Genomic DNA, 26,617 nt, shown 5'->3' with positions numbered 1-26,617 from the left:
TCTTAACTAAGTGTTTTTTTCCCTTTCACCTCAAGGATAATGACATGAATGAGAGACTTCAATAGCATTTGCATGCATTGAAGGTAACCCATATATATTGTGAAGGCCAAGTTAAAATTGTTTGCAGTAAAATTAAGTAGCACCTTTTAACACCTTAATTTTTGGAAACGTGTGGCTTCCAGGTGTCAAAAGAAGGGGGTAGAGAAATCCTGTGAGAAGCATAATTTATTATCTCCCAGCAGATGTGCTGCTGAATAATTTATTACCACTAAAAGTAGTGCATTCATTCAGATCTAAATTTAGTAACAGATACGATAGAACAGGGGTCAGAAACCCATGGATTGCAAGCCATATCTGGCTGTTTCATGGGTACGTGTGGCTCAGAGATAAAATGGGGTGTGTGCACTTTTTATTATATTGCGTATTGCTGAGCCGATTGTCATAACTACAAAGCCAAAAAAAAACCCCACTAACAACAGATTCGGTCCAGTATATATGTATATATATATATATATATATATATATATATATATATATAAAACACAATTTTAACTACGGTTTACAGTCGGGGTACAACACGAACAGAACCCATTTTGGCTGTAAATCGCTAAATTATCCTTTATATGGAAGCTCATTAAACGATCTACGTACACTGTTGAGACACTTTGATGACAACTCGCAAAAAAAACTTTAACCGACAACAAATGTTTTACCCAGAAGCTCTAGCAAAGCACCAAGAGCAATTTGATTGGGTAGGAATGGGCGGGGCTATACACAAGACTGGAAACGCGCACTATTTCTATTTTGTCAAGCACTAAATGTAAATACATTGGTATCCTCGTTTGCAGTATATTGTGGCATTTTTACCAAATAACCTTGCTTGCACCTCATTTTGAAACGATTATTTAGGACAAAAATGATAGTCAGAATGAGTCTCAACACTGGGGAGTCAAATATTTAGTGGTAATTTTGTATTTCTATGGGACACAGGCTCTGGCATTATTATTATTTCATAGATCTTATGAAACCATCAAATGTCACACAGTGATATAAAATAGGCTGAATAAGCTTTTGTCTGGAGAGGGGATTTGTTGGTGTTGTTTTATTATTGTCTCAAAATATCTCTCTCTCTCTCCCCCAAAAAAAGTAAAATAAATAAATAATAATAATAACAATAATAAATAAATCCAAATAATTTTGCTTTTAAGACTCTTTGGGTCAAAAAGTTTCCTGACCCCTGTGATAGAAGATCGCTGGTATAGTTAGCTTAACGTTAAATAGTAAACACATTTTTTAAAGAGTGGGTGCTAGCAGATAAGGTATACCTGTGTAATGTTTCACCAGCTTCTGTAATGTCTCAAATTGAGCTCGAGTTGTGATGTAATAGCCGCCGCTGTCTAGCTTTCGTATTTTGTAGTGTTTCACGTTGTCTCCTTTGACTTCATCCCAGTCACGGATAGATAGAGAGTAGGCACCTTCAGAATGAATAAATAGAAACATTCATAGAACACCAACAGAGTTCAAACTCCAGCAGGTAATTACCGTATTTTCCTGACTATAAGTCGCTCCAGAATATAAGTCGCATGAGCCAAAAAATTCATAATTATGAGGTAAAACAACATGCATAAGTTGCACTCGGAGTAATGGTCCGTGCATTTTTCCGTGAAAATCATTTGATTAACACCAAAAACAAAAACATACTGTACATGTGTCATCTTGAAAGGCAATTTAAAATAAAAATAAAACAGAGAACACTGTATACTAACGTTAGAGATACATGAATATCTTAGACATGCTTGTCAGAAATAACGTAACAGATCGAACCCTTAAGGTTTCCGTAAAATTCACCTCAAATCACAATCCAAGACGTTCATAAAGTAAATTGAATGCTGTTCTTGAACCATATGGAGTACAAAGACGGTTTTGGACTCATTTGAAAGGAAAGACTCTGACGTGTCGCAGACACGGAAATTATCACTGCAAGTGCTACTAACATTGAGTAATCGAAGTTGAACCACACCAAAATAGGTTTTTATTCTTGCCCTAATTTTTTTTTTGCAATTAAATGTCTGCAGATGAGTGTAGCATGGACATCTTAGCTGGAAAGCAGGTGAGACAATAGCTTGAAACCTTCGTGATACTTTGTCAAATTTGATCACAATTTGAAAAACTAAGCATTCTATTTTACTCATTTTCTATGAATAGATTTAGGCGTTTCCAAAAGTGGCCATTTAGAGACGACCAGTTTACAACACTAAAATCTTTGCAAATGTGTATTTAACTTTGGCCAATTTTTAGGCTATGTGAAAGAGTTATACATGTTTAATTTCTCTTTCCAGAAGTCAATCAATAATTAATTGTGCACACTTACTTGTAATAATGGTATGTAAAAATAAATCAAGAATTGAGTTGAACACATTTATTTTTGGCTCTGATTTGTATGCACCCTGGAAAATGGCACAAAATTATGTTCGGAATTTCATCTGCTAACTAATTTGTCAATCATCATTGGAATCAGTTACTATTGGCTGAAGATATTCGTAAATACAGGGCCCGCTAAGGTAAAGCGGGTTGTGGACTATGAAAAAAGCCTGCTATTTGCAGAGAGTGGTTTCAATCAAAACGTAAAAGGCTAACAACCATATTGAGGATAATTGTACGAGTCGGTTTATTTATAAAGGGGAGTTTTGGAGCGAAACGAACAGATTACTACAAGGAATGAAGAAGAAATGCTTTTAGGCTATTTTTTTTTTCATCTGTCGGCATTATTTTGTATTTAAGGGCAAATATTTTACACAGTTGGATTCTCTGAATTGGATAAAACGATAACATTTTTGCAGACATTCAACTAATTTGATGACGGCCAGGGGACGCAACTGGTAACTTAGGCCGATTATATGGTTTTCGGGTATCTTGTTTCAGACTGATCGTGATGTTTCTGTGACGAGTATATTTTGAAATGGTCATCATATTTTGAATCCCAAGAGTTTAAGCTTTAATGAAATGCAGAATATTTCAGTGACTGGTAACATCGTACAGACAAGTACTGTATTCGTTTATCAACAATCCGGTTGTCCACCGGCGGGCCGTCAAGGGGGTTAAGTGTTAATCACATAACTCTCGCATAAAGAACATTCTTACCAAACAATCATCTTAACTCCAAATCAATAAGTCCGATTAAATCTTCATCCTTTGTTTCACTTTTACCGGCAAACAACTCCTGGTAGGTTGACGATGAACCGACCTTTCTCCTTCCGCTTTTACGTTGCGGTTTAAGGTTTAATTATCAACACAGGCCTAAAGCACCCTCTTGCGTTTTAGTTTGAAAATAACATGTGAAGTAATATACAGTACCGGTAATAAAAATGTGAAAGTCAATGATATAATAATGTGTTAGGAATTCAACAGAAGTGGCATCCCTGGCCAAACTGTGGGGAAAAAAACCTGTGACTTATAGCCCGGAAAATACTGTATTCAGAAAAAAAGGTTTTTATTGACTTTAACATGCATACCTTTGGTTGTCTCACTCTCGCGAGCCAAATAAGTGCCTCGCTGGTTGCCTGGGAGTAGTAGGAGTCGCTCAGCGTCTTTGCGGCCCATTTTGCCAAAATACCATCTGTCGAAAGAAAAGTGGTCAGGAGGTCTCTTTGGTGTACAAACAAGGTTATTTAGAAATCAGTTCTCACGTCTACTATAGTACAAGTTGTGGCACCAGTACAGTGCTTTGAACTACAGCATAACGGTGTTAAAAAATCATTCCCTGCGTATCGTTTTTTTTTCTTTGTAAGTTGCTTGATTAAACAAGTGGAAACCTTTTTTTAAACAATATGGTAATAAACATTCAGAGTCACTTCTTTTGCAACAAAATGATTCAAATTTCTTAATGATAAAATCTACAGTGTGAAAGAAATATGTTTTGGGGTATCTACTAAGATTCATTTTAGGAACATGTGTCTTCAAACATCATCTGTAGCACTTAAAATTTCAGTGAAATGTCATGTTGAATACAAATTGTATGCATTACCCTATTCCTTTTAATCACAACAGCCTGCACTGCTTTATCATCAGAAGCGTTTTTACTTGCAAGAATCCTTTAACACAGAACATGTCCAACATACAGGTGTTACTGATGAGTAAGCATGTTGAGACTTACATTACAGATTTTGTCTCATAACTGCTTTACATTGAGACCATCACTATTTTCAAGGTATTGTAATACTTAACCCAAATATATCGGTTCACATGCAGCGTTGGTATCATATCTATAAAGTTTATGTTTCATTTTGTGAGTTATTGTACCTACAGCATAGTTTTCAGCGTCTGTGCCCACTGGACTAATAAATAAGTTCAAATGCTATATTTTAATTAAATAATCGAATGGGGGGGGGGGGGGGGGGGGGGAAAGATATCAGCTAAATAGCTGAGTCGCTAGACTCCACACATAGAAAAATACAGCTTTAATATTTTGTAAGATAGTATAAAATAACCCAACAAGAATATATACTAGGATTTAGTTGACCATACATTGGAAACGCCACCAACTTGTAATCATAAGACAGGGCAGTATTGTTTATACTCTGCGTGTGTATATGATGGATTGTCACAGTGTGACGACAGAAACTCATTCCTTGGAGAAAGAGGATGGAGGAATGACTTGAGAATGGTAGGGAAGAAGCTACAGAGGCGATCTTACTCTTCAGCCTGTATGGAGTCAGCAGGGGCCACATAGTTGCTAGGGATGTAGCCCTTCTGCCCTGTGTTGATGGAACGAGCTTCCCACCAATCGCCTTCCCTAGATGGAGAGTAACATTTTGGCAAAATTTACAACATGAACACCTCAAAACCGTGACTAAAGCTTGCAATCCATCAAACAATTGTATCGAACAATGAATGTTGGGTTGAACGTGGTGAAAGTGATGAGAACAGATGGGCCAGTCAGAGAAGCACATTAACCCAGACAGATTTCAGCCTTAATAGCAGACCAAAGCAAAAACGGATTAAACACACCCACGCGTGCACAAAACTACACACAGCAAGAGAGTATATCTGGATAAAAGAAGCAGGGGCACCCACGTGTTGTTGATAATTTGGAAGCGGTCTCCTTTTTTGAACGATAAATCATCGGCTGTCCTTGCTTCATAGTCGTACAATGCAACGAAGAAAGTGACACCGCCTAAAGGCAAGATGAAAAGCAACAGATGTGTCATTATTTACTAGTAGAAACTTACAGTGTAATTTTATTTCAGGATTCAGTAGCAATCAATTGGGGAGATTACAAACACAATCGTATACAGTCAGAATATTCATAGATCTTAGAAAAGCTTTTGACACTATCAATCATAATTTATTAATCAATAAACTGGGACCATATTGGATAAGGGGTTTAGTACTGCACTGAGCGAGGTTTTACCTTGGGGACAGGAAGCACAATGGAAGTTGGGAGATTATACATCATCATGCCTGAACATTGCTTTTGACATCACCCAGGGGTCTGAACTGGGTCCTCAACTGTTTATATCAATGACATTTTTAACAGGGCTGCACCATTAAAAAAAAAAAAAAAACTAGATGTGATTTTTCAGACCTATATTGCAATTTCGATGCGATTTTCAATTTTAAAAGAAAAGTGCATTTTCTTTGCAAAGTTTTTTTGTGAGTACTTAATAATGGTCACCAGTGTTTCTCATAGAATATTGTGAGACCCAGGTGGATGGACAGTCGGGGCCAGGAAACCAGGAAACATAGGAATGCAGTGGCGAGAAAAAAAAATAGAAACTTATAAACCAACTAAAAAAAAAAAAAAAAAAAAAAAAGCAGAATTCGTATGACAACTCTAGAACCACAATCCTACCAACTGTCTGCCTTGTCCTACCAACAGTAAACAGACAATTCAAAAACTTGTTATCTACATTTGGTTTATTAATGATTTTATTAATGTTAGTATTATACTTTTTTTTACTTTTCTCCCTCGCTTTTGTCTGGAAATATGATTCGATGTAATTACGTATATTCATGAGGTGGTTTGGTATTTGTAACTACTCAGGAGAGCTAGCTGTGGGGAACTAAGAAAGCTGAAACGGCTTTGTCTTCACATTCAGTAGTTGTTAAACAGTTTGTTAACATTGTTAGAAGTAAAAAAAACTTGAGTAGCATCAGAGATAATGTGGTACAAGATCCATATTAATATTGGGACGTCATTGTTAGTATATCTTTAAACAAATAACAGAAATTAGAAAAACATACTTCAATATATATTAGCATTGTATTTTTGCAGAAAGATAAATCACAGCACACAGATGCATTAATTTTTTGAGGGACACTCTTGCAATCGAAAAACACAAATGAAAAACAAAACTGAGATTAACTTAATGCAATCTTATATTGATATATATTTGATTGTCTTGTTAGTCATATGTTTTTTATTCATCATAAATCATCCTTTATTTTTGGGTAGATAATTTTATCTACTGCTCTATGTGCATCTTATTTGGCAATAATATTAATACATATTCAAGAGTTTCAAATTTTACGTCAATGTTAAACCATATTTACAAGTCGGACCTAAAACGGATTACACAAATAATACAATCCAGTCTTTTGACTGACTCAATGCTAATTGGGCCATGTCAAGTCACACTGGCTGTAATAGGGAGTCATCACATTGGCCATAAAGCGGTGTGAAGCGCTCAGATATGTTTATCTTCTAGAGGAAATTGAGTGCGTAAGATTAGATGTGCAGCATTCCCTCAGGTCACATTAGCCTCCTTGAAAAGAGTGAGTGAGCAATGTGTATTTCTGCTTTTATCACTCACACTTCTGGAACATCCCGTCAAATCAACGATTAAAAAACAGCATTAGATTTAATCATATGGAAGAATTTTAGTAGTTTGGTGGCCAAGGTAAGCGCCCTTCTAGCTATTTACAAAAAAAGTGTGTTCTTCTCGATGTTCTTCCAATGTTAAGCATAAAAGGTTAGCAGCTGGTACAAAGTGATGCAGCAAAGCTTTTAACAAGGAAAAAAAAAGTTTAATCACATTAGCCCAATTTTAGCTGACCTGCGCTGGATCCCTGTCATTTTAAGACGTGATGTTAGGGTTTTGTGTGTTTTATACAACATTTTGGAAAATGCTGGTCTACTGGTCTTTCTGTTCCTTTCCACAGTAATTACAAGAGCCAAGAAAAAATCCACATGTTCAAGAGCATTCTCCATTCGGGCCCCAGGTCTGTGGAATGCTCTGCTCTTTGAGACACAATCTGATTGGGAGTGTTTAAATCCAGGTTTAAGAATTAAGACACACTTAAATTCTATAGCTTATGAGTGATGTTGACCTCATATCCTTGTCTTCTTGTACTTGAGAAGGATGAGGTTGGTTGTTGCACGGTGCATGCATTTCGAGCAATAGTACCAATACTTAGACCTGATGTACATCATGTAAAACCTGCTGCATTGGTTAACATTTTGGAGCAGGAAGCTGTCGACTAGACATTGTTATTTTTTTTTATGTTTGTATTGTCTGTGGATGCTTTTGCAACATCCATTGCAGCCAGGTGATCCTGGAAGGGGGAATTAATTCATGTGTGGACCTTTCTCAAGGTGTCTTCATTTTCCTCTTGATGAGGTTTTTGAGATTTTTCTTGCCCTCATGTAGGTTTCAGATAAGAAGGTGTTGTAATGAGGTCTTTGAGGATTTTGTGATTAAAGGCTGTACAAATAAGCATGACCTGACTTTTCAAGCAACAAAGCAGTACCGGAGCTCCAGAGGTAAAATAGTTCCTTCCCCCTGCTACACTCCCTCTTTCTAGTAGTTAAGATGCTAATGTATCTTGTAGTGAGCGAACACCCTCATTGTGGGACTTAAAATCCAGGGTATGCATTAACAATCATTCTGAAAAAATATATAAACAAAAAATCTAGATTTCTCATTTACTGTATTTGAGTAAGAAAGTCAAAGTTACTGCTGATTTTGCAACAGTGGTTCTAAAATCCAGTGCAAACCGACCTGTGACGACCCCTGGGAAAGGACTGCTTACAGCAACCGACGTGAAGGAAGTAGACGCGCCGCCGAAAGGTGCCATAGCAGACGAAGCGCCACCAAACGGGGTGAGTGCAGATGCATGACTGTTGTAGCTGTTATTGAGCATCTTGGCTGCGGGCGAGTGGCCCATCAGCGTGGGCTCGGGGCCATAATGGCCCAGGTGGGTGTTGACAGGAGCATTGATGCTGTTATCTGGCCTGTACTTCAGCGCCGGGCCTTTGTCCTCTTTGCTCCGGACGCAACCCATCATCAAACCTGCAGGGCATATTACAGGAGAAAATAAGTTGAGCATAGCAGTAAAATAGATAAAATTGAAGAAAAATTATATCATGCGCGTGTCGCAGTTCTTTGATTCCTGGATGAAAATTGTGAAAGTTAAAAAAAAAAAACAGTTTCAAATAAGTTCCAAATGCACACGCAAACCCCCAAAATATTGAAAAAGAAGCATTTATTTGAGCTCTTCTGGAAATTTCACTTGCACACACAACAGGAAAAGCTTACCGTAAATTCCGGACTATAGAGCGCACCTGATTATAAGCCGCACCAACCACCTTTTAAGTGATTTGCCACTGTTGTACTTACACAAGCCGCACCCATGTATAAGCCGCGTGAGCCCGCATTAAAACTCATGACACAATCACAAGTTTACCCAGAACAGGCTGTAAGTTCCACGATTGTAACTGTGGTTTGAACAAATGTATTGACACTAATAACAGCAAACAAACAATGTGAGGTTTAAACAACCCTTCTTGACAATCTTAACAGCAATCAAGCATATTCACAATTTCGTTATGTCTGGCAATATGACGTTTTAACATTTTTTTCTGACATTTTTAACATCTTTGATCCATTGACATCAACAGCAGCAGAACCACAGTCGGCATCATGAATGGAAAATGATACCCGTAATTAACGTATGATGCATACTTGTAAAATCCGGGTCCCGTTGAAAGTAATCCAAGGAAACAAAATGTATATTTCCAAAGTTAAGGGTGGGAAAAATATATATCCACTATTGTCCGCTGCGACAACAGACAGATCTACCGGTAACTCAGCTTTACCTCACTTCCCATTAGCCCACGCTTGCGCCGCCCCTTTTTGATTCCGTAGAACACATAACAGAATAAATCTCTAAAATAAATACATTTTAAAAATATACAGTTGCAAATACATATTATACATGGTTACACATATTTATGAAGAAAGACGGAACACCGAGAGAGTTTTCAAAGCTTTAATAATAATAATATAACTTTCATCCCAAACCGTGCCTTTGAAAAGTACCAACACGCTAGTTAGGATCACGCTCGCAATGTATCAAATGTGCCTGTTAAAGAAAAAGCATCCCGTAATTGTGAAATTCGCGGTAGATCGTCCTCAACTTCCTCCTCATAACTATCGCCATCAAGGGCGTCTTCCTCATTATCGGAACGTACCTTAACTTTACAGACAATGTATGCTTAAACTTAGAGGTTGCAGTCTTTCTTGGTGCACATATTCTACTGGTCGTAATCTTACCTTTTATACTCCAGCGCTGCTGGTGGCCGTTAGAAAAATTCCATAAATTGGCCGCTTCACTGGATAAGCCGCAGGGCTGAACATTTGGGAAAAAAGTAGCGGCTTATAGTCCGGAATTTACGGTAAATTATTTCAGACAGATGATGGTGTAAGCAAGTAGAAGATTTTGAAGTTACGGACACAATCTTTAAATAAAATAAATATGTGCATCTTGTGAAATACATCCTCTGGTCAACAGCAAAAAAGACTGTAACAAAAGTACGATTATCAACAGCTTGAAGTCAAACAGTTTTAACAACTGGTGTTTGTCGCTTCTGAACATTTTAAAGAATGACGTTTCTTTTTTGGACTGCATGCAATTAATTTAAAATCTTTTTATGGTGAAATAAACGCATAAAAATGCACAATGCGCGTCAACAAAACCGTATTACCTTGAGTGTTACTTGGATTTTAGCAAGACAAGTAAGACTTTGTTTTGTCCAACTGTCCAAAGTCACGTGCTCTATGAATGTTCATGCATCACCCAGGTACTGCCATGATACGCAAGGTTCGCTTTGCAAACTTTGCGACCAGTCTTTTTTTTCTTCCGTATTCAGGCTAATATGCTCCTAAACTTTAGAAATGTTTGTACATGTACTTGATATTGATGCAGTCATTTTGTTAAATTACTGCTTAAGACAGAGATGCACTATTGTGCATGACTAACTCTCGACAGGGATTATATTCCTGTAGAGATGCCTCACTCTGTTGGAAACACGCGCTTGGCAAAAAAATTGACAATGGAATTCATTGTTAACTGTGTCTATTAGATTTTTTTAGAACTTTGACTAATTGTTGCAGCCCTAATGTGTACGTACCCTACACATGTTCAATAAACTGACCGACCAACCAACAAACCATCTACTGAAAATTACTAGAGTAATGTTACAACGAAGATATATGAAAGAAAAAAAGACTAGATATGGAATTGTTCAAACTACTACATCTCCATCTCCTTTTTTTATTGAATATAACATTTTTGCAATTTGATATTCATGTTATTGGCATAATAATCTGGTATATTGTCTTAAAGAATGTGTATGTACCTATACTGTACTGATTGCATTATAAAATCATGAGTGGCTTTGCTACTTTGTGTAAAAAGATCTAAAGCAGTCAGTCCATCTGAGCGACTCCTCTGTCAAATGTTGCATGCAACCCCATGAGATCCAAGTAAAGAGGACTCATTAGAAGGCCAACCAATAACTTCCCGTGACATCCCAAACAAAAGGCTGTGAAGCCATCCGAGCTGGAAACAAGATACTTACAGCCTGTGGCTGTTTCACTGACACAGATTTAAGACGAGCAAAGGGGGAGAAAATGGCCTGGGATATCCCTTCTTATTCATATACAATAACTAAAAATTGAACCCATCTGGACTTCAAGCATTCCCAGCAAATTAGGTAATCCAACTCACTCTTCCCACGAGAATTACATAAACACAAGGAGTAGAACTGCCGGCATCCTCTACAAAGAGTACTACTTCATCATCATTAAGCCTAATTGGCTTACCGTAGAAATTGCAACAATGTTTTAATATCATTTTTTGTAAGGGCACAATGATGGCTTAAGCTTCAACATGAGATTCTCTGGCATGTTTTGATGTACATAACAAGCATAAAATGATGCTGGTAAGATCATTGTATGATAAATAATCATCATCAAATATCATGTATTGATTCTTCTGTCACTGTTTCTTCAGCCAAGAAGTTGACCCAAGTTACTCTCCTTAAATCATAATCATTACTTTCTACAATTTTCATGTGTTTATGCACAAGTAGCGTATGTATTTCAGATAGTTGTTAGTCAAAGACAATTTTGCATGTATTACTCTCTCCCGATAAAGTATTCATATTTTTAATATTTTACTACCCACGCGTACAGAAAAGATTTAAGACAAAGATTCAACGATATATAAGGCTCAGAGATAAAATCATACACAAATTTAATCCATAGCGTTTGATTTCTGTTCAGCACTGAGTCGAGTTTAGTGCGCACAGAGCTGACGTAGCACTAACAGAATGTATGGTTTTGTCCCATATATAAAAAGCATACTCCCCAAGACAGTTTTCACTCAATGTCTCAAACAACACACTCTGTTTTGGCTGTATGTCGCTAATTTATCCTTTATAAGGAAGCTCATTAAATAACGGTTCACTGTTCAGACACTCTATGATCAAAACCCATGGTCGAAAACGTAAACACCCAGAAAACTCAGATGAGCACACAGAGCAATTTGATTGGACAAGCGGTAGGGGTGGACGTATCTAGGCACACGGGGCACGTCTATCTGCACCGAAGGTGAATACGTCAGTTTCCTCGTTTGCAGTATTTTGTGACATTTTTACAAAAACACTGCTGGCACTGTTTTGAAACCATTATTTAGAGAAAAAATAGGATCAAAATAAGCCTTAACCCCCTAATTATTTGCGGGCGGGAGACAAGTTTAAAGTGGCATATTTGTTGATATGGGACACAGGTTCTGACATTATTATTATTTCATTAATTTTATCAAATCTTCTAATGTCACACAGTGAAACAAAAATGTGCTGAAAATAATAGATTTTGTCTGGAGAGGGGATTTGGCGGTTGTGTTGAAATTTGTCTTAAAATATATGGTATGGCTATCTCTCGCTCCCCCAAAAATGAATACATCTTTATTTATATATATTTTGGGGGGATATATGTGTGTAAATATACACACAATATATATTTGCTGTTATGGCTCTTTGGGTCGAAAAGGTTACAGACCTAGTCTTTACTGTAAATTATATTTTTAAGCAGTGCTTGTGATCGTGATGCAATAAGGATTAATCAAGTGAAGTTCTTGAAAAATTGAATTATAAATAATTTATATCAGACACCTAGAATATAAATGAAAAACCAGACAAACATCAAGACGCCAGAGCTTTTTCTTTGAATACACACACACATATTATATATATATACATATATATATATATATATATATATATATATATATATAGTACGAGTTGGTTCTTTAAATGGACAGCAAGTCTAGAAAAACGAAACTGTTTTTTACGCAACTGTTTTTTTTGGCGTGGTTTTAGTCAGCAGAGCCTTACTTACAGGTGAAAATTGTCTCTATTTTACGGGAAAAGCCATCACTAATTGTGTTTTAATAAGGTATCAAAATAATCACAAAAAGAAAGTGGTCCAATTATTGAGTGATGCAAATTGTCATCAGGCGACTCAACGGAAACGATTCAGCCATCTGAATGTGTAGAAGGATTTTCAATACAATGAAAAAGTTTCTTGTCCTAGCAAGTTATTTATTAGCAAGTCCACATCCCTATTGTGGAAATTATTTGCGGTTGACAAGCACATAATTAAATTGTAACATGTGAATATGCTGAAGCTTTATTTAGACATAAACTATGTGAAGGATTACAAAACTCGACAGGACTGAGATTGTCTATTGATCGTCCGACTAGAGGTGGAGGTTTGGGTATCGAGCGTCCATCGACCCTTCTCCGATTGATAACAGAGATTGGGGGAGGTGGGCTTTGTTTGTTGAAAATAGCACTTGCATGGACAACTTCACCGTAAGCCACAGTGTAATGAAGAAACAAAAAGGTCAAAATTTGGATACTGCTCCATGTTAAATGTGAGTCATACAAATGATAAGGGGCAGGTGTTGCAATACATCAACAGATTTAAATATTGGGGAAAAAACAAGAGGGAAAACAAAGGCTGTACTACGTCCAGGATGTGGGGCCTAGCACATCTGTTTATCATATTTAGGCTTTTATCTTTAGACTTACTGTCTCAAGGTAGTCATATTTAAGAACGCTTTGATCACATTAATGTCAGGCCAAAAGACAATTAGACAAACCTCATGTTTTCTTACAAACACTACATTTTAGGAGCACGTGTTAAAGAGCAACAACTCTGGCAAATTCAAATGATTAAAATAATTACAGTGCAAAAAACTTCACATTGTTCTCTTTGCTTACAGACACTGTAGGCTTATCAAATAAAATCAGTCTACTTATTGTCTGATTTTTCAAATATAAATTTACGGACTTTGGATTTTTTAAAGGATACTTATAATTTGTGCTTAAACAGTTCTATTTTGCCGTGTTTAACTAATTTTAAGATTGTTTTTTTAACCTTTAATTTTTGACTTAGATTAAGCTAAAAACCTATATTTTTCATCTTTTGATTTATGGCTCAAAATTGTTTGTGTTAAAATATAGCTTTATGTTGTAATTTTGATTCATTTCTCGCGACGATGCCTGGCTTACTTATGTAGAGTATATTCCTATTATGCCGCATTGCATAGAATATTCCCTATTATAAATTATTTCACAATTAATGTAGGCATATCTAGAATATTCGTCCACTGCTTTCCCCAAAATAAATGCATAATTGAAAAATCCTACCAGATTTTCTTTTTGAATAAAAAATAGCCATTGTAGGAAAATCCTTTTAACTTAGCTCTTTTATCAATCAGATAAAACAACCGTCAGTAAACTAGGAGCGGCCTTTCAACCTTTGAACAGTGTGCTATGTTATTCCTGGCCTTTTGAAACAGAACTCTTTAGTGCTAAATGGTGTTTTTAATATTTATTGTTAACCATCTTGGATTTTGTATGTATTTTATTTACATTATGCATTTTGCAATTTATATACCGTATTTAAACGTAACCCCCCAAAAACCACCTAAACACCTTAAACTCAATAAACTACACATTTTGTGTTGCATTTTATTCTGCTACCAAACTAAGACAAAAGTACACACAGAATTGTGAATATTGTTTTCGATTAGCCCAAGTAAAGTAGTACAAAGTCAACGGCCACGCATCAATGGAGGATAAACCTCCACTTGCACTTTAAATCCAAGATGACATCCTTGGGGTGAAGACACAAGCGAGGCAACTTTAAGAGAATAGCTGGAGCGTAACACAGTAATCAGCCTGACACTCTGCGATTCACTTCTTATTCCCTACCAGGAACATGATTGTGTTGTTGGTTAGTTGGGGGATGGGGGAAGGCTAGCCGAGTGAGACGATTCCCTTCCGATTCTTATTGACATCACTGAGGCCACCTGCGGAGGAATCTTCAAGCTCTGAAGGCAGCAAAATCACACAGTTGTTGCCTCTTTGGGACTGATCACTCCTCAGAGTTAAGCTCACAAAGACCACTTCCAAACACTTTAACTGACTTTCTCAGTGCGAGAGCACACACTGGAAAAGAAAATATTAGAGTTTTTTTATGTTTTCTGGTTGGTCTGTGTTCACTAAAGGCCATCAAACCGTGTAATTCTACATTACAGCTCGCAAGGTTGACTACGTCAGAAGACCTCCCGTTACATGGGATTAAATGAAGCCGCTCACATCCACACCTGAATTTTAGCAGAAACATGTCACTAGCTCCTTTGCATTAAGTCTATTAAGCACTCAATACAATTTACAGAGTTTGGGCCATGCGAGCTCACGCATAACCACTACGCAGCACTGACAACAACATGCATGACTTGTGGACAACAACTATATCCTCAATTCATACCTTTTCTTAAAAGCACATCAGAATAATGATGTTTGCGCAGATGCTTTTTTGCATATTTAATGGTTGCAACAGCCTCTGTTATTTGGTCCTTCAGCTCATCAAGTTCTCTTAGACTAAGAAGACACATAGACCACCGGTGGGTGGAGTAGCCAAAAATTTTACTCAAGTGAAAGTACTGTTACTTCAGAATAATATGACTCAAGCAGAAGTAAAAAGTAGTAATCCAAATAATTTCTTCAGTAAAAGTAAAAAAGTACTTGGTGAAAAAAACTGCTCAAAAACTAAAAACTGCTCAAATGCTGAGTAATTGTAGCAATGTCTTATTTATTTACTTTTTTAAACAACCATTCAATCAGACTATCAGTTCATAAAATTCCATCCAATCAAAACTCAATTAGATTTAATTTAAAAATAGATTAAAATAATCAAAGTGAGTAAGTTCTTTAATAGACAACAAAATAATAAAATAGTATAAAACAAAAAAATAAATCAGGCACAAATACCACTTTTAAAGCCCCAGTACTCTACAGGCAGATCCACAAGCTAGCCCAAAGATCGGCAACCCAAAATGTTGAAAAAGCCGTATTGAAAAAAACAAAAACAAACCGTTTATCAGGATCCGGAAAAATTGAAAGCCTTATAAATGCATTATAATGAACGCAACACATGCTGTACGTATTAGTGGCTGACAGATTATTGACCGCGCCCAGCCGCAGCACTGATATTTGGGAATTTGTCGGATATCGCTAGCAGCCTTTTTATTAATTTGCCCAGCTGATTACATTTAAAACTGGGTTAAAGGAGGAGGGTTTTGCTATTTTCTTACTTGTCCAGGGAGCTAAGACTTATTTATCACAAAATGTGTCAGGGAGCTATGATTTTTTTTTTCTTAAAATTCACAATAAATGTTCTTTGCTTGTTTTCATTAAAATTTATTTCGCCAATTCTTGCTTGAGCTTTTACAGCAAATGAATATCAGTTTCAAATATCTGTTATAAGCCTTCTTTCAATACTAAGAATGGGTATTGGCGCTGATAAATCCATATTGGTCGATTCCTAGTATGTATATTTGCAATATTAGCCAACTGTCAAAATAAGCCGAGTAAACGTTATTAACTCATTCAGTGCCAAACGTCTCTCATATAGGAAGTGCCGGTGCTAGCTGATTTTTGCCATTTTCACGGATTTTTGAGTGCCTACAGAAAAAAGTAAGCTTAAACTCTTGTCTTTCATTAAAAGTAAACAACCAAAAACCATTGCTAAGTTTCTTGAAAATACTTGTTTCCAAGAAAACCTCTGAGAAAAACGGCTTTTTGTGAAACGATGCATTTTAAGCAGAACTTTCATTTCACAGACGTGCTGTTCAAGGCAATACGATTGCACCCATGTGTGGTGCGTGGATGTTTCTCGTTTGCTACACTTATCCCTCGTGATTGGAAATTATCGGTTAGCAGCTGTATTACAATACACCATTAAAAAATAACACCAAGGTGTCTTTGCAGATGTTTTGTGAAGCTTAAGCACATTTCTATAAATTAAATCTAATTGCAAAATTCCAAAATATAAGTAAAAAACTTTCATATCATAATATCAATCATTTAAATAATTTGCGCTTACATTTGTGTTTGCTATTGTTGTCACTTTCAAGGCTGCATGACTTTAGCGGACTTAAATTGGACTGGAAATTAATTCAATTGTATTTTTGCTTTGTTTTTTAAAACAAATGCAGTTGATAATCACCACAACAGATTCCATCTTAGACCAGGAAAATGATTGCTGAGGAATAAAATCCCCCAATGAGTGTTCCCTGTTTAAATCTTACACCACTGAATCATAATTGTAACAGAGTTTTGACCAGGTCCAGGTGCTGGTCGAATGGCTCATAATGAAAGCATCGCGCAACATACAGGCTTCTCCTAAATTGTAAATGGTCTGCATTTATTTAGTCCTTTGAAGACCTCCCAAACCGCTTCAGAATTTGCTTAACGCTTACCCATTCACACACACACACACACACACACACTCACGCAACAATAGCAGCGACAGCCATGCAAGGCGCCTACCTGCTTATCGTGAGCATCAGCGGTTCTGTGTGGCGATTTTTCAGATCAGTATTGCAATTTCGATCAAATTTTTGATTTTACAAGAAAAGTGCATTTTCTGTGCTTCTTTAGTTTTTGGAGAGAACTTAAACAAAGTGACACGCAAACTTATCTCGAGTTGATGTCCTTCGGGACTGAGAGGATATGACTGTACTAATAACTATAGAGCTAGAATTTAAAACAGAATTGCAGTTGAATAAATAGTCTTTATTGTCACTACACAAAAGTACAACAAAATTGGAAAGCTACTCCTTCCAGAGTAAGAAAGCTAATTAGGGAGCGGCTGGCAGGCTACATGCTCGGGTCGGTTAAGTGCGACTTCTGCAAGGCCTTTGTGATGATTCAAATGCAAGAGTCACAAATGTAGCGGTTTTCCACAAGTGGTAGCTCCAAGTCATCCGTTTCATGGGTAATAGTTCTGGCGTTGGTGACCAGCCCTGTTCGGCAATGGCAGTTTAAGAGTTTTTAGCCTAGCTCTTAGCTTTCCCTTCTGACGCCACCTCAGTAAATTCAAGGACGCTGTAAAAATACAGGCAGCACCTGCTGGTGATCAGCGTTTCTGTGGCATTTACTGACTTTCCTCAGAGTCCGATTTATATAATTAATTTGCTTTACAATGTAACGGGCAACTTATGCTGAGAGCCGTGACGTTTGTTTTGGTGGCCACGTGTGTGTCCGGGTGCTCAAATCAACTCTTACACCAACCTATCAAAGTCGCACACACACGTTTTGCAAACTTTGCCTGGTCTTTATTGGCTGGTGCCATTAAAACCTGCTTCTGATTGGCCGGCGCTGTTGAACCACGAAACATGACCATCTTTGTTGCCAAACAATCCATCACTCAAATAACAAACTGAAACTATGAATCCTTGTAAATAAAGCAGTGTTTTGCGGTTGCTCTATCTCACTATGTCACATTGCGAGATCGATTCCATTTCAATTTATCGTGCAGCCATACCAAGGACTCTTCAACATTTAACTCTGAGGAGCAGGAAATCGAACCGTCTACTTCACTCAGCCACCATAAAGGACGATAAAACAATAACACTGTGGCTATGTACTTGGGGGCCACTGTTGTATATTGTACGAGACCAGAAACAGGCACTTGGAGCTGAAGTGAGGAAATCCAGCCTTTTAGCTGAGTCACATCACACTGCACTGTGAAAGGTTTGATCTGCCCAATGACACTTTACACTTACTTGGTACATGACACCAGTCCTGTGCCACTCGTTAGTCCTATTCTCTAATCATTATACAGTACTTGTGTGTTTGTGTTTAGGTGTCTGTGTGCATAGTAGTCTAGGCCAGGTGCATGCATATAAACACACAGGGATTAATACACAGGATTACTTTGGACTGGAGTGTCCACACACAGTGTTTGTGGACAAAACGGTACAGGAATGACATAAGTAGTTCAAATGGGCAACAGAACTGTCAAACTTAATGTTCGGGTTAGTTAGATCAGTGTCTATAAACTCATGCGTCAGTACCCAAAATTGGGTCTCCGTCCCGTTTTCAGTGGGTCCTGGCCTTTACCTAGACAAAATTATGGTAGGAAAAAAAGTAACTGAGGGTAATTTTAACTCCTAACAGATGGGGCGTTTTGTTTAAGGTGGCCTTAAATGGAGAAAGTACAATATTTTCTCTATCTATGAATTAACAATGCACAACTAAGTTCAAAGAGCCTTTATATATATATATTTTTTTTTCCTCCAACCATGTACATATGCTTTTATCTTACTTTTAACAAAGCATTTCCAGGACGTGTAACACATTAGGAAGCAAGGATGAAAATAGTGGAAGTAAGAAGAGGCCTCTTTCATTAACAGCCCAACCCAAGCCCTGAAAAAGATTAAACAAAGAGTTTATTTGAGCGTGTCTAAGTAATGCACACGTTACACAAGGAGCTTGACAGAGACTGCACCGATGATTTAAGCAAGAAGATGGCTTCAGTGAGCAGAATATTTCCAAAGAATAGACATCTTTAAAGCCCTATTACTAGATGACACTGTTGTCTAATGCAAACAAAAACCAAGGCCCTAACAAGCAGAAAGATGCCAGAAAAAACATGACGGACTACTAGCCATGGATTCCACTGTGTAAAAGAAATACATTTCTCGATTTATGATTTTGTTTTTAAATAACATGGTATAATGATTCATGTTTTTTCGACTAGTATTCAAATCAATGTTTTTTTACCGGATGAAAGTTTTTTTGTACCACTAGGAGGCACTAAGTATTAAACGCGGTCCCTTTAGCAGTAGTTGGTGATATTTCACTGCAAATGCTAGTCGAAACCCACCATTTCAAACTGCAAAACCAGAAAGATACAGTTTATTTGCACAGGTAGAGCATGGCTAAACTTTGATACAGCGGAGAAAATATAAGAGATGGATTTTATTTTCTGTAAGACATAACAACTAGACTAGATATTACTGCACTGTGTATTTCTCAATCTACATGTATCTAGCCCTTACCTTTCCTTTGAATTTTCCTAAAATCCTAATCTAAGATGTACCCACAGTAAATTGAATGGTGTTCTTGAACCGTTTGGAGAATATGGACTTTTGTGGTCTCTTTTGAAAAGTTAAACTCAGACGTTTTGTCCCAAACAGAAATAATCACTACAAGCGCAACTAACATTGCGTAATCGGAGTTGGAACACACAGAAATAGAAGGTTTTTTATTCTCGCCTGATCATTTGTTTTGCAATCAAATGCCTGCAAAAGTGTAGCATGGGCATCTTAGCTAGAAAAAAGATGAGACAATAGCTTGAAGCCTTACCTAGTTCCTTGTCAAATTTTGTCACAGGACCATGAAAAAAAGCTTGAAATTGGCCAAGAGTGATGTCAATCAAAAGGTAAGAGGTTAAGGGAAGTATTGAAAATAATTTGACAAATTTGTTTATTTTTAAAGGGTTGTAAATGAGCCAAACAGACAGATTACAACAACGATAGTCAAACAATGCAGGAACGCCCTTTGGCAGATTTTTTTTTTTTTAAATACGTTGGAATTATTGTGTGTATTTGGAGGAAATACTGTATTTTACACGGTTGGATTCACTTGACTTTTGCTGATGTAACCACACCATATTTGCGGTGAATCGTATCATGAGTAGAAGTTCCCAGCACTTTTTGATGAGCTATCACGGTTTTTTTCTTTTTTTAAGTTTTCAGGTATCCTGTTTCAGACTGTTTATGATGTTTTTGTGATTAGTATATTTTGAAATGGTCATTATGTCTTGAATCCCAAGAGTGTAAGCCTTCCAATGATATGTGTAGTATTTCAGCGACTGTTGACAATGTGAAACCACGACTGCTTTTCAACATTTCCATTTTCAGTGGATTGCAGCCTTAAACTTGACAAAATAATGCCAAGAAAATAAAAAATATATATCTGGTGGTCAATTACACTCTTTAACAGTAGATGGCAATAATGCCTTATTCCACCTCTTCCTGTCAGTCAAGAGTTACCACAACTCATTTTATTGGGATTTTTGTCCTTCCTTTTTCTGCTATAAAACAGGGTCCAGAGAAAATTAATGATAAGAGGAAGGGAAAGTGGAAAACAGTGATGACAACTATCAAGTCAAAGAGAGAAAGAAATAATTGCAAAATACGAAGATAGTGTAGTACTCTCAGCTATTGAAGTGCCTGCGGTAGATACAGTAAATGGTTTAGACAGGTTTTGATGTTAAAATACATGTTTAATATTCACTGTAGCAATTTCTATTAGTATGTGGCCATTTTGAAGCAGTTTTAAATAGTTGCTATGCAATGAAGACTTATATTAGAGTACTTGAGGTCATTTTAGTTTTGCTGGTTTTTCAATTTTCTGAAGAAAAAAGGGGAATCTATTGCATGATCACAATACTTTAATTTAATACATTTGAGAAGTGGGAATGCTTTATTTGAGTCGCAGCTTTTCATTAGGGTGGTATGGTGGGTCCAGACCAGTTGAGGACCACTACTTTAGAGTGAATATTTTAACTTTAAGTTGATTTGTTTCGTTGATAATATTTAATAAACGCAAATAATTGTTTAAAAGCAATCTTTTGATTCAATACATTTGAGAATTGGGGAGAAATGATGGGTCCACCAGTTACTAAACAGATAGATTATGAGAAAGTCGCGAAAATGATTGCAGCAGATGCGGATGTGGGGTGAGGCACAGATAGGCTACATTTCATAGTGTTATTTACCCTCAAAGAAATCCAATGTACTTCTTTGGTTGCTTTGTAGCAAACCGACATTTTATTTGCCGGTGTTGAGGAATTTACAAGCAAACAATACAATGACTTGGTAGCGGTGCTACAGTGAACCCGCAAACACAACTTTCAAGCGTGTGTCAAACAACACAATAACTACAAGGCCTAGCTCGCACCACATTCCCATAAGATGTTTTCCTCCCGATGAATTGCATCCTACCTCTTTCCAACCGACGTTAGTAGCGTATTACTCCGACTACATGCGTCTTCTTGGTCTCCCGTTTCTTATTTTCACGTCCAAAATGAGAGAACCGCGCGCACGCACGCGCATGCACAATCAAATCACAGTTGCACGTCCCATGCTGAATAACTCCACCGCCAGCAGCTTCCAAGACTTTTGCCAGCAAACCCACGTAGTTTTATCGAAAAGACAAGGTGAAAAGTCCCTTTGGTTTAGAAATTCTATTTTAAAAGACGCAATAGCGGGTCAAAAACGTCTATTAAAATGACCGGGGTTGAGTGAGTTGTCCGAGCGCGACAATACCCGGCTAGTATCCACCAGGGCCCAGCAAAGAGGGAATCAAGATGTGTTCACGTACTGAATTTGAAACTCGTTCGTTTGGGTTTTAAGTTCCATACTCGGTTTCCAACACAATTAACTGTGCGTTGTATCAAATAAATACACTACTCATGCTTGATAAGTGATATATATTATCTTAAATAAAGTACAGAATATTGTGTTTATCGGGAACCATATTCTGTAGCCGATGTAACCCTGAACGTCTCATGCTCGACACTCTAGCGCCAAATATGGCCGGCTTGTGAATGTACACGAAATTACAGAATACTTGACGCTATTTGTATAAAACATACAGCCTATATATGAAAATGTATGCAAAAACTAAACTTTGTACATAATGACAGAAGTGTCTTACTTCCAGGTTTGAATTTTCTTGGACTGTATACGTACTCGTGTGCTTAATTTCTAAGCCTCTGGCGCCCTCTAAAGGTTTAAGAGTTAGTGTTCGGTAAACAACGGAAACATAAAGGCTAAATTTCAAGGACGGATAAATTGCATACCTGTGAACTTCCCCGGCTCCATGCCCGTACAAATCCCCAGGCGGCAGACGCATGCAGTGTCCGTACATATTTCCTTGTACGTCGTACTGGTCTTGGCATAAAATACGTACTTTGTACGGCAAAACGGTACAGGTTGACAGGCATGAAATTGGTGCATTTAAGAAGCTCATTCAAAGTCACAAGAATGACATTATCTAAATAGATATACTGTAGATCAGTGTTTTTTCAACCCTTTTTGAACCAAGGTACACTTTTATTTATAAAAAAGTTCCGAGGCACACCGTCCGTCCAAAACGTTTGAAAATGAAGTTATGTCAAATATTTCACTGTACTACCTCATAAGCATATTATTAGGACATAAAAAGAAGAAAATCATTCTTAAATTAAAAAAGAATGGGCAGCACGGCGGGGCAGTGGTTAGCGCATGTGCGGCACAGTTCTAAGGTCTTGGGAACCTCCTGTGTGGGTTCAAATCCGGCTACCGGACTTCCTGTGTGGAGTTTGCATGTTCTCCCCGTGCTTGCGTGGGTTTCCTCCGGGCACTACGGTTTCCTTCCACACTCCAAAAACATGCATGACCAGGTTAATTGGCCGGTCCAAATTGTCCCTAGGTGTGATTGAGCGAGCGAGTTGTCTGTCCCTGTGTGCCCTGCGATTGGCTGGCAATCAGTTCAGGGTGTCCCCTGCCCACTGCCCGATGATTGCTGGGATGGGCTCCAGCACCCCCGCGACCCTACTGAGGATAAGCGGTGCAGCTAATGAGATGAGATGAGATAAGATGAGATAAAAAAGAATGGTGTGCTTTATTTATGTTGTCATTTTTTACAGTGCAATCTTAAACCGCTTTGTTAAACAAATTAAGTTATTAAATATACTGTGCTACCTCATGAGCAGATACTTAGTATATAAAAAGTACATACAAATCTACTGCCACCTACTGATATGGATGCCTATTACAGTTCCTCGTTTGAAAATAATAATGGCCTGATTACTTGGAAAGATGAAATTGGGCAAATTCCAGTGGCACACGAGACAAGGTCTCACGGCACAGTGGTTGGAAAACACTGATGTAGATCACCCCTAATTTAATACACACGCATGCAAATACATGCGCACTCTCACGCAAAATTAAGCTGGCTTATTTCCAAGTACAGTTTATTTAAAGAAACTCCATTGAAAAACACAACTGTTTTTCTTGGTAGATGTAAAGTAAAACACACTGAAAAGGGGGTTAAACAACTGTGCACATTTCTTTTAATGAGGATAAACTTGGGGATAATAGACTACAGTGGAACCTCGGTTCTCGACCATAATCCGTTACAGAACCCTGTTCGAGAACCGATTTGTTCAATCACCGAAATTATTTTTCCCATTAAAAATAATGTAAATCGTTTTAATACTTTTCAACACCCTGAATGTTTACCATGAATGTTTAACGTAAACATGAAGCTAACCCAGGCTAATCGTACGTTCGCGTTATCGTAATCTTCCGTACAAAAGATTACGCTAACATGAACGTGTAAAAATAAAAAAATCAGGTAGTTTACAAGTCATTTAGCACCACAAGTGGCTAGCGCTTCATTGGAAAGGGGGCTCCGTTCCGTACGAAAGATTACGCTAACACGAACGTGTAAAAAAAAAACGATAATGAAAAGAATTATGAATAGGATTTCTTACCTTTGTGGTGGTCAGCAGAGGGCGCATGGTGTATTCCCTAGCAAGATCGGAAACTCACACACCTCTTTCATATTTAGCTATTATGACTTTCTTAAAGGCAATAGTTGTACGAACAACTTGTTTTTTTTTCACCTGTCCTGCTTGCACCGACCTTCTTCGGAGGCATAGTTAGGCGCTAAAACACTCCGTTCACCGATATTAAAAGCGAAACCAAAAAGAGGCAAGTGTGCACGTGATAACAGTTGGTCACGAGGGGTGGGGGCGACCTACACGATCTACACCCGTACGCCGCTCAGCATCGCACCCTAGCGTACCGGCGTTCGAACTCCGAATTTTTGACCGAACAGCGAAGCAAGAATTTCTCGAAATTTTTGGTCGAACTCCTATTTGTTCGAACTGAGAGGCGTTCAAAAACTGAGGTTCCACTGTAATTGAACAATCAATTCATGTTTAACAGGAGCCTGTACAAACGTTTTATACATGTTCGGTGTGTAGGATGAATTACTACTGTTATCTTTCAGGGTTTTTTTTTTCTCACCGGGAAGCTTTGGTCTGCAATGGCATTAATACGATTTATCTGTTTAAATGAGGACGTATTAAATTATATCAAAATATTATCCACTGCAGAGATATTCATCTTCAAATGGGTAAATGTGGTGCAACAGTGAGTGACATTACAGACTACATTTGATTAAAAGACGAGAAGAAAACTGCAGTGAGGCTGACAGCTTGAGGAGAACTGCAGTAATGTATGGTAAGTTTTAGATTTTTCAACGTCTGACACTATTCCCGTCTTCATTTTAGTTTTTGCAGAATATGGCAAGATAAAATGTACAACCGGTTTCCTAAAATGCAGGGTTGCATATTTTGTCTGTTACCTGATGTATCTCTATACTGTACACACTGAGGTATGGTTGGAGCAAAAACATCCATCCATCCATTATCTGCACCACTTATCCTCAGTTGGGTGGCAGGGGGTGCTGGACCCCATCTCAGCTATCTTCGGGCAGTGGACAGGGGACAACCTGAAATGATTGCCAGCCAGTCACAAGGCACACAGAGACAAACCATCCACTCGCTCAATCAGACCTAGGGACAATTGGACCAGCCAATTAACCTGACATGCATCTTTTTGGAATGTTGGAGGAAATCGTAATACCCGGAGGAAACCCATGCAAGCACGGGGGGAACATGAAAATTCTGCACAGGTAGGTTGGTAGCTTGATTTGAACCTATGACCTCAGAATTGTGCCGCAGATTCGCTAACCCCTCTCCCGCTGTGCGGAGAAAAAAACAACCCCAAAAAATACCATAAGTACAAAAAAAGACCTAAGACGCTCACCACCAAAACAACACCTAAGGCTTCAGATAGACATATCACTTCTGGTTCTTGGAGGGCCAAGTCCTTCAGTTTCCAGTTGTATCTATCGGTAACACCACCCCCCGACCCCCCTCAATCTATAGAATCAGCTAATTGGCAAGCCCAGTTAAGGCTTTGAAAATAATCCTTAGTTTTACAATTAAGTCTGTAGGAGGATGGACGTTTTTTAACACTGCAGGACTCCGGGAGCAGCAAAGACTTAACTGAACAAATGCAATTTGCTCAATGCATCTTGGCCTATTGAGCTACAGATGTTTCAAGCCCAATTGAAAATACGCAGCTATGTCAATGGTTGTTTGATTAGCAATTTCAGTAAAATGTATAATATAGCAGACAAACACAATGGATTTTGAGTAGAAAAAAATAAACCTATAGGATTATAGAACATGGGAAATAATTACTTAAGCTAAAGTAGATTCCCTCTTTTTTTAAGAAATTAACTTCCTTGGTCTGCCTCCTTAAGGTTTTAGTGATGGTCTATATTTGGGTTGAAGGTGTTTTTGACGATTCTTGTTTACACAAAATCTCCATTTCAGCCAGGTTGGAATGTTTCTGAGCATAAACAGCATGCTTTAAATCAGGGGTGTGAAACTCATTTTAACTCAGGGGCCACACAATAGAACAAACATTCTGTCGGGGGCCGGACAAGTAGATTAAAGAGAAAGGAAAAGAGAGATAAAGAAGTAAGAGAAAGAGGGAGGGAAAAGGAGAGGGGGCGGGACAAAGAAAGAAAAAGAGAGAGAGGGAGAGAGTGCAAGAAGCGAAAGATAAAAAGTTGTGAGAGAGGGGGAAAAGAAAGGGGGAGGAAGAAAGACATCCAAAGAGAAATTGAAAGACAGAAGGAGAAAAGAAAAGCACAAAGGGTATGAAGACAGAAAGAGAAAAGGAAAAAAGGGGGTTAGAGCAAAAGAGGTTAAAAGACACAGAGAGAGAAAGAGACAGAATGGGAGAGAAGGGGTGGAAAAGAAAGAGAGAGAAAGACAGTGAGGAATAAATACAAGTACAGTGTCTTTGTTTGAGGCACCTGACTTTGGCAACATCAAGT

At 37.8% G+C, this 26,617-nt stretch overlaps 1 protein-coding gene across 1 annotated transcript in view; it reads right to left on the bottom strand.

The window, feature by feature from the left end:
• Positions 1 to 22,007, bottom strand: part of yes1 (YES proto-oncogene 1, Src family tyrosine kinase) — a 32,595-nt gene extending 10,588 nt beyond the window's left edge. Inside the window, exons 1-6 of the mRNA XM_088326375.1 lie at positions 21,655 to 22,007; positions 8,001 to 8,291; positions 5,074 to 5,173; positions 4,694 to 4,792; positions 3,513 to 3,616; positions 1,326 to 1,475 (exon numbers count right to left, since the gene is read on the bottom strand). Of these exons, the coding sequence (XP_088182501.1) occupies positions 1,326 to 1,475; positions 3,513 to 3,616; positions 4,694 to 4,792; positions 5,074 to 5,173; positions 8,001 to 8,286 (739 nt within the window). The 5' untranslated portion in view covers positions 8,287 to 8,291; positions 21,655 to 22,007. The remainder of the gene's footprint in view (positions 1 to 1,325; positions 1,476 to 3,512; positions 3,617 to 4,693; positions 4,793 to 5,073; positions 5,174 to 8,000; positions 8,292 to 21,654) is intronic.
• Positions 22,008 to 26,617: the final 4,610 nt, after the last annotated feature.

The sequence above is a fragment of the Urocampus carinirostris genome, chromosome 1, assembly GCF_059441175.1.
Source record: "Urocampus carinirostris isolate Australia breed hairy pipefish chromosome 1, RoL_Ucar_1.0, whole genome shotgun sequence".
Classification (NCBI taxonomy): domain Eukaryota; kingdom Metazoa; phylum Chordata; class Actinopteri; order Syngnathiformes; family Syngnathidae; genus Urocampus; species Urocampus carinirostris.
Note: the sequence above shows the minus strand (reverse complement) of the source record. Positions and strands in the feature narration are given on the sequence as shown.